General features: G+C 35.3%; 1 protein-coding gene across 2 annotated transcripts in view; it reads left to right on the top strand.

Annotated features, from left to right (window-relative positions):
- The window catches only part of ZFHX4 (zinc finger homeobox 4), a 188,375-nt gene that overhangs the window by 146,797 nt on the left and 25,295 nt on the right, over window positions 1-16,283 (top strand). For both annotated transcript variants that reach the window (XM_014052401.2, XM_014052376.2), the window contains exon 5: window positions 7,151-7,273. In XM_014052401.2, the coding sequence (XP_013907876.2) occupies window positions 7,151-7,273 (123 nt within the window). The remainder of the gene's footprint in view (window positions 1-7,150; window positions 7,274-16,283) is intronic.

Below are 16,283 nucleotides of genomic sequence, written 5' to 3'. Positions count from 1 at the left end.
ATTATTAAGTCAAATCACTTTTATAACGTTGCCAAGAAAACTGTTTGGAGAAATCTGTGTTGGCCTGAGGAACCTAATGTTAATATTAGAAAATATTTATCTTTCAAGTTTCATATTCACATCTCTAAATCATTGGATAAGAAATAATTTCTTTTGACCATTCTTAATTCAAAATTTTGATTATTTTTTTATCATCTTCTGCTACATTGCTACTGATGACTAATACTAATTTTATTTCACTTCTGTAAAATTTCCCAGATTTCCTTTAGTTATTTCTTTTATTTCTTTGAAAGTGAATTGGCTCAGTATTTTCCTAAGGAATGTCCTTATATTAAAGCATGTATCTATCTGTTTATATATTTCTGTTTAGTAGTTTATTCTCCAACCAACTCTTTTTGCATTACTGGGAAATGAACATTTTGTTTGCCAGAGTTTGTATTTAATCTGGGTAAGATCTATACTTTAGATGCCAGGATTGTTCTGCCATAGTCTTTTGTGACAGCTAAAATCACTTCTGAAACTTCAAGGAAACTGCAATGAAATTAAGCTGCTTTTGATTGAAGTTTGTGTATGTGCGATTTTTCACTTATTTTAGTTCTTTTCTTTAAAAAATGGAAAATTGTCCGGTGGCCTGCTGGCAGTGTGTGTTTAAATCAAGCAATATTCTCAAAGATAATTCAGAATTACTAACCAAAGGAATATATATATATATATATATATATAGATATATATATAGATATATATATATAGATAGATAGATAGATAGATAGATAGATAGATAGATAGATAGAGAGATAGAGAGATAGAGAGATAGAGATAGAGATAGAGATAGAGATAGAGATAGATGATAGATAGATAGATAGATAGATAGATAGATAGATAGATAGATAGATAGATAGATAGATAGATAGATAGATAGATAATATATTAAACCTGAAGTAAAAGAAAGATTCTTTGCCACTAAACTAATCAAATAAGAGTCTCATTTTGATAGTGGAATAATTCTAATTTCTCAGTATTCAAGCCACCTCCGCCATATCTTGAACCATAAACTAAAAAATGAGATAACCTTTGCTAAGAATTTAAATTTTAGTCAGATTCATTGTTTTCAACCACATGTTTTAGGACTAATCACTATCATTATTGAAGACTCTTAGTACCAATCTCATAATTCTATAACACTATACTATCTTTGCCAACTTGTGCATGGATGTTGTTGGATAGTACAATGATGTGGAACTTCAATAATAGATGTATTTTCCAAATCTTTATTTATTTATTTACCATATTTCTACACATATTTCTCTACAATCCAGAGACTGCTGGTTGTTTTCCTATAACCATTTCTACTATCATAAATATACCATAATTAAGCCATACCCAAAATGGTATATAAAGGGATTTTTGAAAAGTCAGGATATTTAATCAATAAAAGAGAATTTGGACTATTTGTTTTTTAGATATTTAATTTTTAGTGGGGGAAATGAAGATAACCTGAACAAAGGTTCTCCTAGTAACAATTTCCACCTGCTGCCTAGCAGAATATGTGAGTCTAGGAGACCTGCCAGATTGTACACCTGCTTATTCTGGAGAATTGTAGCTCCATTAAGAATCAGCACTGAAACTAATATGAATCCAGATGATTTCTGGCTAAAAATTCACTCTGCCTTGCTTTGATTTAATCATTAGATATTGCTAAGATTATTGTTGTTATTTCACAGGGTTGCAAGGTCAACTTACATTTTATATTGCACTCGCAGAGTTATCAGTTATCATTACACAGGGATGGTTCTCTGAAGATGGTGATATGACTATACCAGGGGTGGGTTCCGGCAGGCACTACTGCTGGTTCGCTCGTGGGCACGCATACATGCACAGTGCAATAGAAATTGTTCTGTGCATGCACAGAAGCAAAAAAAAAAAAGATGGTGCCACCTGCGGCACCGCCCAGAGAACCAATTTAGCGGCGTGGCAGGCCTGGGTCACTGCCAGTTCCAGCAACCCAGGACACCAAACCACTACTGGTTCAGCTGAACCCGTCGAACCGGTAGGAACCCACCACTCGACTGTACAGAACAATATAATGTAGGATAGTTATATGACTATTAATTGATAGACTATTTAATGTTTTCTGCCATTTTTTTACTTTATTTTTAATTTAAATGATAGTTTAGTCTAGATTAGCTTTTATGCGTTTTACTTTCATAAAGTATTTTTTTAATTATATATGCAGCCTGGATTCACTATGTGAGGTATATAAAATAAATTATTAAATGTATATGCCTCCTGATTCCCAGCATTTCTGGATCACTCACAGTTGTTAAAAGAAATAAAAACAAAGAACAATACAAAAGATAAACAGCAAATTCGAAAGGACGAAGATGACAAACCTGGAGAAGGAACGAAATAGTATCAGTCAGAAATAAGGAAATTCTTGAATGAAAAATGATCCAGTGCACAATCATGGTGTCAGATATCACTTTAAGTGTTTTTAACTAGCTTTAAATTATTTTTATTTTCAGTCTTTACTTTTACAATGCAAAATACAATATATGACCATTGTAACCATTATTGAAGGCCTTCAAAAATAGTTATATTAAAAGAACTGTTTAACTATCTGAACAATTGCAATTATAAAATGGTGACAGTGTGGTATAGTTGTTGAAGAATAGAGTGTGGGAGACTTAGATTCAATCCATCTTTTGCTCAGGAAGGTTACTGGGTGACTTTGAACTAGACACTATCTGTCAACTCAAATTACCAAGAGAGTTGATGTCATGGGGGGGGGGGAAGAGAGATGCTTTATACCCTGCTCTTGAGCTGTGTAAGAAAATCTAAGACACAAGAAATAAATACTTCCATAGTTTTGAGTTTTCCTTCTCCCATTCTCCTATGGAAGTCACCGCTGTAAGGTTATACAGGAAGTCCTCGACTTACAAAAGTTCATTCGAAGTTACAGCAGCACTGAAAAAAATGAATTATGACTGCTTTTCAGACTTATGAGCATTGCAGCATCGCCATGGTCGTAAGATCAAAATTCATACACTTGCCAACTGACTCATATTTATGACAGTTCAGTGTCCTGGGATTGTGTGATCACCTTTTGTGATCTTTTGATAAGCAGAATCAATGGGGAAGCCAGATTCACCTAACAACTGTGTTACTAACTTAACAATTGTAATGATTCAGTTAACACCTCTGTCAAGAAAGATCATAAAATGGGGCAAAACTCACTTAACAACTGTCTTGTTTAACAAATAAATGTTGGGCTCAATTGTGGTTGTAAATTGAGGACTACCTGTAGTTCTGGTCAGATTCTGAGCCTGATGAAATTGCCTACTAGAGAGATACCCTGTGCAACTAAAGCAAGATGCAAAGTATCCAAAGTCTTTTGAATAACTTCTGTTAGCCCTATTTAAGAAGAACCCCATTGACGATTGTGCTTTTTGACCAAGTTCACTGCTGAACCAGGAAAAAATGACAAATTGAGTTCCATTACAAAATCCCACAATAATTATTTAAGATCATTAATGGGTCCTTGGGAAGCATCCATAAGTTGCCATCCAGATTATGATAGGCATGTTCCCTGCTGCCTCAGGTTTGCTGGAGCTCATATTCTTTCCTGACAGTTATATGTTCCTTGCCATCTACCTCTCAGCATTATTTGGAATTGGCCTAGAGTAACAGCTATATAGAACAAAGGGAGACTATACAGTGTACAGTTATAGTGGGGAGCAGTGAATTAAACAAAGAGAGATAGCATCATACACTAAGCTCACAAACATAAAGAATTAATGAAGATATTTTTGGAAATTCAGTTTTGATTTGTCCAGATTTAACAGGGAAGTATAACATATATGCATATAGTTATGTCTTATCTGCATATAAATATATTTACGCATATTTATATTGTATATCAAACAGAACTGGATTCAAAAAAAGCATTTGGACTCCAAACACATTGTAGTATTTAGGTAAAAGTAGTGGTGATATTGGTAGCATTATGGTGCAGTGATGAATGCTTTTAGCTAATAAAAACATGTCTGAATTCTAAATTTTACTTATTTTATAAGGTAATATTTGTAAAGGAATGAACTAGAATTCCTATATTCATAATAGGCCAAAAGGTCTTACTCATAACTAAAGTATGATCCCAGGCTTTTTTGTTGTATTAATATAATTCAATACCTTTTCTCTACACAATCTTTTTCATTGATTTCAAACAAAGAAAAGTGCATTGCTGTTTTAACAGTGAATGTTTTATATATCATTGCAATCATTGCCAATTTCACAGTGAAATTCCATTTTATACACCTAACTATGTTGCTTTGCCTAACAGTTTACTTTGTCTTTATTTTACTAATTACATTTGTAACAATGCAAGTTTGTAAGAAATCAGTGTATATTTTCTGCTTTCCTAAACAGAGTCAAAGCAAATTCCATAATACATTTCTCCTTCTGACATAGATTTTTAGAAGAAAAGCTAAATACAGTTTTGAAAAGAGAGCCAAATAATTTCCTGAATGTATTGGCCATTGACAAATTAAGATTGCCAATTGAAATTTTAATGATGATGATGATAATGCTCATGGGGTGTATACGTTCCCTTTGGTTAATTTTTTTTCCAGGATTAAATTTTGTAAGGCCTTTAGGAGGCTCAGGAGCCAACCTATAATAAACAGCTCTCACCTTCAAAATCACAAAACAGGCTTTCAGTTCTTGAACATTCTATCTAATTGCCTTGCCACATCAAAGGAAATATCTAAGGACTGAGAAAAATCACAGAGGGCGGGAAGGGCTAAAGGGCACTTCTACCTCCAAAGGTTATGTGCTGGTGGCTTGGTGGAGCCCTGTAAAGTTATGGCCTAAAAACTGCTGTTTGCGATTAAGTTGATGGGCAAAAGTCTATCTAACCATTTTTTCCTGCTGCTGACACAGAGTCTTTGTTCACATTTAGATTTCTCAAACTGTTGCCGGGGTCAGTTGGAGGTCAGACACCATGATGATGTATAGGAGAACATGTCTGGGAATTTCTCTCATACTTAAAACACATACCAGAAAAAAGAGAGCACCCAACTAAAATTGTCTGATGAGACCCAGATGATGACAGTGTTGCTGTTCTTTTTTTTTAAAAAAATTATTATTCCTTATTTTTCCCTGGTCTAAACTCTGCAAGCATGCCCGTGCACACATACGCCATTTTATTCATGCTTATTCTGACAGCATTTATGCTCCTTCAAAATAAGGATGCTCAGTCTTGTTTTGACATGTCGTTTTCTTTCCCAGCTGGGGATGGACTAGTAAACCAAGAGAAGGGGGAGGAAATCTGCCCATCTGTGAGCATATTCAGCGTGGAATTGCCATAGGTTGTACCAGGAGTTTTGACTAGATGGGCAATGTGCACATTGTGCACACATCTCTCTTTCTATATCTATTTGCATTAACATAGCACAGTCTAGTCACAATCATAAGCCTACAGCATCGCAGACTGTGCCCTCCCATCACCCTTAATAAACACAGCATTGTTTCCAGCTGTGACTAGGAACCTTACAGTGTTTGATTAGTTATACCACAGAGAGGGGGGGGGGATAAGCATGCTAATACAAAAGGAATTGTTTCTTCACTGCTGATTATTATTACATCTACATTTTTGAGGAAGGTGGCTTTTTTCCCATTTCCCAATGTTTCTGGTTCTCGAAAATATTTCTCCCCAAAAAGCTGCTGATATGTAGCTTGCAGCATAGCGTATTCAAGAAATTAATGCAAAATATCCCACTATATCTATTTCTTTCTTTCCATTTATATCGCCTATGGTAGCTTGATAGTGGCTTCAATTGTTTTCTTGTAGATTCAGTTCCACTGCAAGTAAAACACTAAGTAGCAATTTTTCTGTGCTCAGCTGCTCCACATGACAGAGGATATTTCATTCTGCTGTCAGAACGTTATTAATAAAACATGGGGGGTGGAAGGGGCCACAATTTCCCCTTTCAATCACTATAGCATTTACAATGAAAATTTTATGTAGTGTGTAATTTTCAGTTAATGCTTGACACTTAAAATGTTGGTAGCCGCATTTTGTATGGAATCTGAAGGGTTAATTGTATCATATTCCCCAAGCAAAAAAAAGCTCTTCTTATCAAAAGTGAATAGAGGCGTGTATGCAAATGTGTGTCTGTGACCCTTTGCCTTTCCAGTGTTAATTTATATGGTCATTAAAGACTTTATGAAATTGAGCAGCCTGATGTTTTGAATCCCATTTGATCACTTTCTCCCATCCTGCACTGAAATCTTTCCTTCTTTCTTTCTTTCTTTCTTTCTTTCTTTCTTTCTTTCTTTCTTTCTTTCTTTCTTTCTTTCTCGTATTGTGATGAAAACAGCATGCTATGCTGTAGGGAGTTGCAAGTCTGGTTATCTGGCATTACTCAGATTGCTAAAATTCATTAAAATGTGACATCAGCACAGTCACAGACAAATGATCACAAGATGAAAAGGAACAGTAGGCCTTTCACGGATTAGTGCTACATGGCCTTAGCCTAGAAGTTAACTGCATAAAAAGATTAATCCACTAGTAGCAACATAGCTAAGATTTACTGAATAATTAAATTGGGTTGAGTTACTGTGAAGATTTTCATGTAATCTAGCTGGTGTGAACATGTAAGTGAGGTGTAAGTAAGGTCACTTTTTTTAACGGCAATATGCCAAGTTGTTTCATTTACCCAACTGGTTCCTCCTGAAGAAGAAATCCAAGATCTCATATTGTATTTACAGACTGACATTAGCAAAATGTATCGATTCTAATTGGATTTATTTTTTTGAGAGGTTTCTCAAATATGTTGCTATATATAACTTATGTTGAATATATTACTTTAGTAATGCTGATAGTAATTTACTATTTGTAGTCGATAAGATCTACTTGCTCCGTATCTCTAGTTGTCACTGTATGTTTAATAAAATATGGTTCCCGGGCTGCACCATAACAACCCAGATTATTAATAATTGATATCTGATGTCTTTTTAAGTGTCCTTCTTTCAATTTCTTACAATGTCTCATTAAATGTAATCCTGATCTTATTAAAGCTCATATTTACACCTCATGTTGAATGGTCCCTAAGCTAGCTTTTTTGTCATTTTTTTTAATGCTCATTCACAGAAGAACAAATTGAAGATGCAGAAGGGTCTACTAAAAGCTCATCAGTGGCTGTTGCTGATGATAAAGACACATGTGAGAAAGAGAGAAATAAAAGTGAAGGCAGAAAAGCGAGTAAAGACTCTGGTAAGATGCTAGCTTCCCCCCTCCCTACTCTTTTAACATGGGTATTAAATAGTTGTGTTTGTTTGTTTGCTTGTTTAATTTAAAACTGTCTGGACATTCCTGGTATTATCTATTGCATGTGTATTTTGCATGTGATTTTTATCAGTAGCCTGACATTGACCTATTTTTAATCATAACCATCTGACAGGATAAATGTGGATAAGCTGAAGAATATTATAGAACAACTAGTGAGATTATTTTTTAATCAAATAAGTTTGTGTGCTTGTAATTTTTTTAAGCACCTTTCATTAATCTTAGCTGTACTTGTATTCCTCTGATGGCATATTAATTTTTCATAAGATTCCACACTACTTGAGGAATTTCCCCTGCATTCATGTTTCATCTCTTTGCCGAGCCCTAAGACAATGGGAATGCTTCCCCCCCCACCCCGCCCATCAGCTTTCTGTTCTTGATATATGATCACTTAGATTCAGGAATCTTCCTTCTACGTGGCCATTTATCTGGTATTTACAGGGAAAAAAAATACAGAAAATCTATGAAAAGGTTTACAGATGATTTGGCCAAGAAGGAGGAAATATCATTGAAAACAGATTATGAGCTAGGAAATATTGATCTTTAAGAATATACAAAGCTCTGTAATGAAAGCTACTGTCTTTGAAAACAGAACTCCCATGTCATGACATTTACTTGTGCACAAACAAACCCAAGGCCAGCATCTGGCATGGATACACAAAGCCTTTTCTGTATTTGATTTGGCAAAATGTAACGCCGTCCATGCTTTTTATTTATGAGATGGAAATCTATGGTCACAATGAATATTACATTGGCTACTTTTGCTGCACGCTATTCCTAGTTATATTATGCTGGATTCACTGAAGCAGAAGAGGTGCTGAAGCAGGTTGAAAGCTATTAGTTTCAGGTGCTCATATATCTTTTCCTTGAATCCAAATGACAACAGCAGATAAAAGAGCTTGTATTTGCCATAAAGACATTCAGTTAATCAGGAATTATTATTTTACATGCAAATTTATTTTCATCTAAATGAACCATTGCTCAGAGATACTGCTAAATTATTGTTTACTTTGTAAGCAGTAGAAGTATGAAAACACCATTTTTTAAATGCAAAATTCAGTAATATTTAAGAAATAAAGATCTGACTCATAGATATATGTCAACTGTGCATCACTGCTCAGAAATATCCGTAGCACTAGTAGTGTTTAGCTTTTGAAATCAAGAACCTGAAGAAGAACTGTTCATAACAGAGCGTGTCTGTAGGGATTATTTAAAATATACATGCCCTTTCCTTGGAAGGTAAATCTAAAAGCGGTATTGAAAGACATGCTGCTTGTTACTGGGGTCACTGTAGAAATGTAATGGAAAAAGAGAAAATTTATTTGTGAAACATCTGGCTTCTTCGTGTTGTGCTCTGTTAAGTAAGCTTTATATTTCTAAAATGTTTTCTGTCTAAAATATTTGATATAAAACATCTAAATTCTTTGATTAAGTTCACTTTTAATAGGACAATAGGCAGAAATGGTGCATTTCAGAAACATAGATAGCAAGTTCCATGAACAATAAATTCATATTTAATTAGCCTCACCTATGCTCCAGTTGTCCTGTGGTGCACCTTTAGATGCTAAAGGCAGATGCTTTTGTAAGAAGCTTGAAAAAAATTAGTTCACATTTCAAATTTTCAAACTGACCTTTTGAATCCTACAATAGAATTCTCTAAATTAATTCTGCATATAAAGTATTTATTCAGTGAGGTTAATTCTCAACACAGCTGACAACTATGTTTAATGACTGCATAACTGCTTATGTATAATTGAATGTTAATTTGGATTTTCTTCTCCTGAATTAAGTATTGGCAAAGAAGTCCCAGAAAACCAACAAGTTAATCATAGCCTTAACAAGCTAGACAAAAAAGTGCTCTCACCCCTTTTTAGCATATAATGCATTAGAAAAGAAGGGATTAACATGTTTGGTGCTCAAGCATTTATATAAATTGTTGTTCTGTATTGCCTTCCTTATCTCAGATGGAGGCTTTCAGACTTGGCAATAAGAAAACTATGTTTACTGAATATTGATTTAGAAGACAAGAGCCTTCTAATGCCTCATTTATATTGTCATTTAATTCTAGTGCCACTTTAGATTAATTATAATCCAAATTACAATTCAACACAGTGTAGTAATTAATATGGAATTTATCCAGATTAATACATTTGCATAGAAAATGTAATAAATTTCTGAGATGGCTAAAGGGAACACTATTTAACAAGGTGGTAAATGTAAGGAATAATGAAAATTCACCATTTATTGTGCAATAAAATTATTCATTAGTTAAATTCTAATTAGAAGGAATCTTACAGTGACTTCTATAATTTTTAAGTATTATAGTATATTTTAATTACAGTAATTGATGTCAGACACCCTAGTCCTTATCAGGTTCCTTAGTGTTTATAGGATGTTGTTGTGCTTTATTTCACAAGTTTGTATATTTGATTGATATTCCCTCTTGTAAACTTAACTAACATAACTTATTTATGTTGACACATTCATAATCTTTGTTATTTAGGATTAAAGAATTGCAAAATTGATGATTATATCAATCACAGACTTCTGGTTTATGTAGGAATTATTTATTATTCCATTCTTATGAAACAGACCTGCACATTTTTATTTAGAAATCCAGAAAGAATCACTTAAAGTATGAGTAAGAGTGCCATACATACACAGGCAATGGATTATAGCTAAAGGGGTCTGCTTGCTAATTAGATACATTTCCTTTCAGAAGAGCATATAAGTGCAAAAGAGAAAAGAAAAAGTAAAATAAAGAAAGAAAGAATGACTTTCGACTTCTTTGGTAGAGATAATAAATAAAGAAAATGCATCAAACATTTACGCTAGGGTTAACATTTGTCTACATTACTTCTATAATCATGTATAATTCTAATCATCAAATTCCAAAATCAACAGTTCATTTCTTTCAGTTTCTCCCCAAAAATCCAAGATGGTTCCCATGTAGAAATAAAATAGGCCAGTCTTTTCTTTAATCAAAGCTGTCAATTTTGTCATCTCTGCCAATTCCATCAACTTCATCATTATTCCTCCATTGTAGATATTTATCATTTAAATACCATTTTTACCATTGTGCGTATAAAAGTCTCATTGCTGTTCCCTATACCAAAGCAAAGTTCTGTAAGATGTCCTTGTATGTTCATCCATTAAAGAGAAGAAAAATCTCTGGTTTCAGTTGTGTATTCACTTTTCAAATCTTCTGAATTAGAAGACGTACTTGATGTCAGTATTTTCTAGCTTTCTAACCAGTCCACCAAAGATGAAAATATGTACCCTCTGTTGATTGTATTTTCAACAAATGTTTGAAATTCCTTTGTATACTTTTGACAGTTTTTCTGGTCTCACACACTGGCCATTTTATAAAACTGCTTTTAAAATTAAATTTCATTGTAAATTTCAACCATTTCTTCTACATATTCTCTCATTGGCTTAACTATACTGTATATTATAATACTACTTTTGCACATTGTCTCATAACGTCTTTAATTTGTTTATCCTCTGTTTCTATTTTCAATAAAAGTTTATATATTTCAGGAATAAGATTTTTATTTATTAAATTATTTTAATATATGATCACCTATGTACACAACTCCACGTAGTAATAAGCAATAGAACATATATCATTCTATAGTGCTTTACAGCACTCTGAACATATTTCATATTGCCCCCATCAAATTCATAATTTTAATTAAATCAGACTTAAAACTAAGCATAAGGAAATCAATAATATTATTTCCAACTCCAGATTTTCTCTTATTTTTAACTTAAATTCTTCTTGAGGAAAAAAACTCAACAAAGCAGCATCAATTAAACATTTTGTTCAAATTTCATTTCTATTCTAAAATAATAATAAAATAATAATAATTAAAATAATAAAATAATAATAATTAATTGGAGTGACAACCGTGAAGTAATTTTAATATAACTATTTCTTTATTAAAGAATATTAAAATTATAAATTGTCAGTGAGGAATGTTTAATAAATGATTTTTTAAAATGTACATTAACCTTGACTTTATCATACTACAAATAGCTATGCCAATAAAATCTTAAATCATGTCCTTCCAAGCCCAATAATATCGCTTTCTTAAAGTCATCTATTCTTTCATTCATATTAAGCAACAAGCTCCAAAATATAATTTTAAATCAGGTAGTTCTAGCCCCCCACCTTTTTAGTATGCAACAATGATAACAGTGAAAATTATTCATAAATAATGGCCATTCATAAGATATTTGTAAGTGAAATAATGCAGATCTTATTCATTTGTTTGCATCCCACATTTTTGTTATTAGAAATAACTCAAAATAGCAAACGTATCCATCTTTGTGTCATACCCAACAACTGCCATATAAATGGTCTTCTATCAGTAATTTTTACTGTCTCTACTTCCTATGTTTCACTTTCCTCGAACTTTAATTGCTTCCACTTGGCTTCCCCTGCCAGAGGGAGTGACCACTGTTCTGTCATATGGAAATATCACTCTGCATTTTCAGAGATTTCTGACCTTCTAAAGTGGTTGGAAACATACTAGAAATAATCTCCTTTGAAGGCTCAGGAATCCTAATGGAATCTGACTGTCTCAAAGGAAATTTCCAGCTGCCATGTCCAGCAGTTCTGGCTCAGGCTATAACTACAATTTAACCCAAGCACCCTTTTTTCCATAGGCATTGCCTGACCATCTTCTTGTTTTTTGAAGAACTGGTTGCAATGAAACACACACGATAATGGATGAATTGCACATGGCATAAAATCTGAAGAGAAGCTGATCAAAATATAGCCTTTTTTGAGGGGATTAATCTATGGAGAGTAAGCAAGTTTATGTCTGCAGTCTGAATTAGTGGAATTTTTTTGAATATTGGCTAACATAATGTAATAGTAGATTATTGTAAAACACATATATAACAATATATTTATCAGTGGTGAGTTGCAGGCGGTACGCCCCAGTGTGGAGGTACTGGAGCCTGCCCAGAGAACCGGGTACCGTTCCAGTATGGTGCTCTGGAGTGCCCAACCGCACGCCCATGCTCCTTGCCTATCTTTAAAGTCTTTGGTGCTTCCGCGCACAACGCATACAGCACTTACGTGATGCTCCGCTGAGCAGCTAGAGTGTCGCGGAGGTGTCGCTGAACAGTAAGATGCATGCACATGCTGTGCGAGTCCATATAACTGCCTAACATGTAAAACAGCCCAGATTCGAATCCCAGTAAGTGTATGAGTAGCTGATGAGAGCTAAATAGCTTGAAATAAACTTATACTAGTCTCCCTTTATTTATTTATCAGCACAAACGAAACACAAAAAATGGTTTTCTCCCTGGAAGGCTCCTAGGGTGGAGCTGAAAGGCAAAAGGGAACCAGTATGCTCCCTCCCATATTAGGGCACACCAGGTGCATATATGTGTGTTTGTGTGTGTGTGTCTCTATCTATCTATCTATCTATCTATCTATCTATCTATCTATCTATCTATCTATCTATCTATCTATCTAACTATAACTATAACTATATCTATATCTATATCTATATCTATATCTATATCTATCTATCTATCTATCTATCTATCTATCTATCTATCTATCTATCTATCTATCTATCTATCTATCTATATATATATATATATATATATTTGTTTTCGTAGATTTTCACAGATATAGGTATGCTGGTCTTGTTGTATTCGGGTCTTTTCCTATGTAAGATTGAGATTGGGTTGGCAACATTTTGGCGAGGTCTCACTCGCCATCTTCAGGGTTTGGGGCTTAAAGCGTGGTCGGAGCTGCCGTCTTTCTATAAATCTTGAGGGATGGGTGTGGAGTGCTGGCTTTGTTTCAGTAAGTGGAATGATTGGTTGTGTGGTTTATCATGATTGGTAGATTGGTGCTAATTAGTGCTGGCTGTGTGTCCGTTGTTGTTTCATGTTATAACGGCCTGGGTGGTGGGTGGGGCTCATTTGTTGACTAGGGCTGGTTTCCAGATGTCTGTTAAGCAGGAGGTATTGTCATCTTTATTCATGTTGTGGGAGTATTTCTCTATTTTGATAGCTTCTACAATTATTCTCTTGTTGAAGTGTTCAGTTTTGGAGATTAACCTGGTTCCTTCAAAATTAATTTCATGTCCTGTAGCTTTAAAGTGTTGGAAAAGGGAGGAAGTTTTTTTCTTTTTTTCTTACTGCGTTCTTGTGTTCTGCAATGCGTGCATTTATTCTCCTGTTCGTTTGTGGTTTCTTAAGATGTTGGCTATTTTTCGGTCAATGTTGAAGGCTGTCTTGATATTGTTTTGTGGAGAATTTTGCTGATTTTATCTGTGGTGCCTTTGATATAAGGGAGGAGGGCGATGCCTTTGTCCTGGATTAGGTTGGTAATTGTTTTTCTTTGGAATCCGTTGGAAATTAACACATTAGTGAGTGTGTGTAATTCAGTTTTCAGGTGGTCTTTGTTGGCTAGGCGTTTGTTTCTGGAGATGAGGGTCTTGGCTACAGAGTTGATCTGTGCAGGGTGGTGATGGGATTATGCATTTAAGTAGCGGTTGGTGTTTTTTTTCTCCCGGTAGATGGTGTGTCCTAGGGGGCCATTGGGTTTTTTGTAGATTAGGACATCCAGAAAGGAAAGTTGGTTGTTTGCTTCTATTCCATAGTGAATTGTATTTGGGGTGTAGGCTGTTGAGATATGTGAGGAAGTTGTCCAATTTTTCTTTCCTGTGTGGCCAAATCACGAAAGTATCATCAACATATCTAAGCCAGAGTTTGGGTTTGTGTTCAGATTTATCTAAGGCGTTAGTTTCAAAATGTTCCATGTATAAGTTTGTGATGATGGGTGAGAGGGGTGATCCCATGGGTGCTCCTTCTATCTGTTTGTATCTTTGTCCATTATGGATGAAGTGTGTGTTAGTTAGGCAGTGGTTGGTCAGGTCCAGGATGTGTTTAGGGGGGTTGTGTTTCTTCTGGATGGCTGTCAAGGCTTCTTTTATAGGCACTTGGGTGAAGAGGGATATGACATCGAAGTTCACGAGTAGGTCGCTGGATTGTAGGTTTTGTTTCTTTATTGTTTCTATGAAGTGGAGTGAGTTTTGTACGTGTGAGGTGATGGATTCTGAGTATGGTTGGAGTTGTTTGGTGAGAAATTTGGCAGAATTCTGTAGAGGTGAGCCTATGGAGCTGACTATGGGTCTGAGTGTTGTTCCTTCTTTGTGTATCTTTGGGAGGCCATATAGCTTGGGGCATCAGGATGATTTCTCTCTGTGGATGATTCTTTGCTGGATCTCTTCACTGATGGGAGAGGCTTTTATTTTGGATTTGGTGGTTTTTTCCAGGTAGGTAGTGGGGTTTGTGTTTAGAAGTTTGTAAGGAGGGTTCTTAGAGTAGGTTGGATAGTTTGGCTTGGTGGTCAGTTGTGTTCATCACCGCAGTGGCATTACCTTTGTCTGTTGGGAGAATGATTATATTGTTGTCTTTCGTCAAGTTGGTGAGTGCTTTTTGTTCTTCTTTTATGTAAGTTGCTTCTGGGTGGTTTGCTGGAACAGAGGATATTGGTGACTTCAAGTCTGATTTTTTGGCTTCATCTGGGTTGATTTTGGTTAGGGTAGCTTCAACTCCGCATATGATGTTTTCAGTGGGGATGCATTTGGTGGTGACTGCAAAGTTGAATCCTTTGGAAAGGACATTGGTTTCTGCTATGGTGAGGGTCCTGTCTGATACGTTATGTACTGTTTGTTTCATGAGTTGCTGTGGAAGGGGGTTGGGCTTCTGGTGTTTTTCTAGTCTGTGGAGTTTGTTGGTGTGTCTGTCTGTCTTGTGGGAGGTTTCTGTTTCGGCTCTCCAGAGGGCTAGTTGATTGGATTTGTCCCAGAGTTTGAAGTGAAGAGTGAGTAGGTCCCTGTTGGCTTGGTCTAGTAGGAATCTTTTCCTGTGGAGTTCATTTCTGATTAGGGCTAATTCAGTTCTTTTCAGGATCCTTTTGGCAGCTGAGATTGTTCCTCAGCCACACAGGATGTTACAAAACAGTCGACAAATCTGCATACATCAAGTCCATCAACTAATCAAGATGTATCAACACAGCCAACCAACCTGCTTACAGCAACAAAGTCAGCACTCCACATACCCCCACCAATATTTATAGAAAGACAGCAGCTCCAATCACGCTTTGCTCAGACAAGCACGAAGCTGAAGGCACCAGTCTGAAGATGACGAGTGGGATCTCGTCAAAACGTCGCCCAGATACTCTCTATCTTACACGGGAAAAGACCCGAATACTCCAAGACTTGTGTGTGTGTGTATACAAACAGCGTATATTGTCTGTACTGTTTGTTGCAAGGAGGCAAATTGCTGAGAGGCAGAGGCAGATATTTTTCCCTTGTTTTCCTCCCCAAAACCTAGGTGTGTCTTATACTTCGGAGCATCTATAGTCCGAAAAATACGGTACTTGAATTTTTTTATATAGATGATATACTATTGTTGGTTTAGAATCTAAATGGTTTGTTGAAAATACATTATTGAACTGGTTTTATACAATAAGGAATATGAATCTGAACATTAATGTCATTGAAGTATAATATAGTCAGGTTTTACAAGGAAAATAAAGTGTACAATTGATACTTGTGACATATGTGATGACAATTCATGTAAATCTAATGAAAGATGTTGTCTGCTTTAATGAATTGCAGTAAAGATGTGGCTTTCAATGTGGCTTTCAATAAGCATAGGGTGCCCTTTCCTAGAAATCTGAAAAATATCGCCACTACGTTAAAGTGAAATGTTACTCTGATACATTATGGTCTAAATTATTTTTTAAGCATGCCTCGGCTTAATATTTATATCCTACATGCAGTGGTGGGACTCAGCCAGTTCGCACCTATTCGGGAGAACCGGTTGTTAACTTTCTAAGCAATCCAGATAACCGGTTGTTGGAAGAAATCACATTTTGGTTTTTTCCGCTTTACCAGGA

The sequence above is a fragment of the Thamnophis sirtalis genome, unplaced genomic scaffold (genome assembly GCF_051295495.1).
Source record: "Thamnophis sirtalis isolate CommonGarterSnake01/CBP01778 unplaced genomic scaffold, rThaSir2_p1.2 scaffold_2, whole genome shotgun sequence".
NCBI classification, from domain to species: domain Eukaryota; kingdom Metazoa; phylum Chordata; class Lepidosauria; order Squamata; family Natricidae; genus Thamnophis; species Thamnophis sirtalis.
This window is presented reverse-complemented; position numbering and strand designations above follow the sequence as displayed.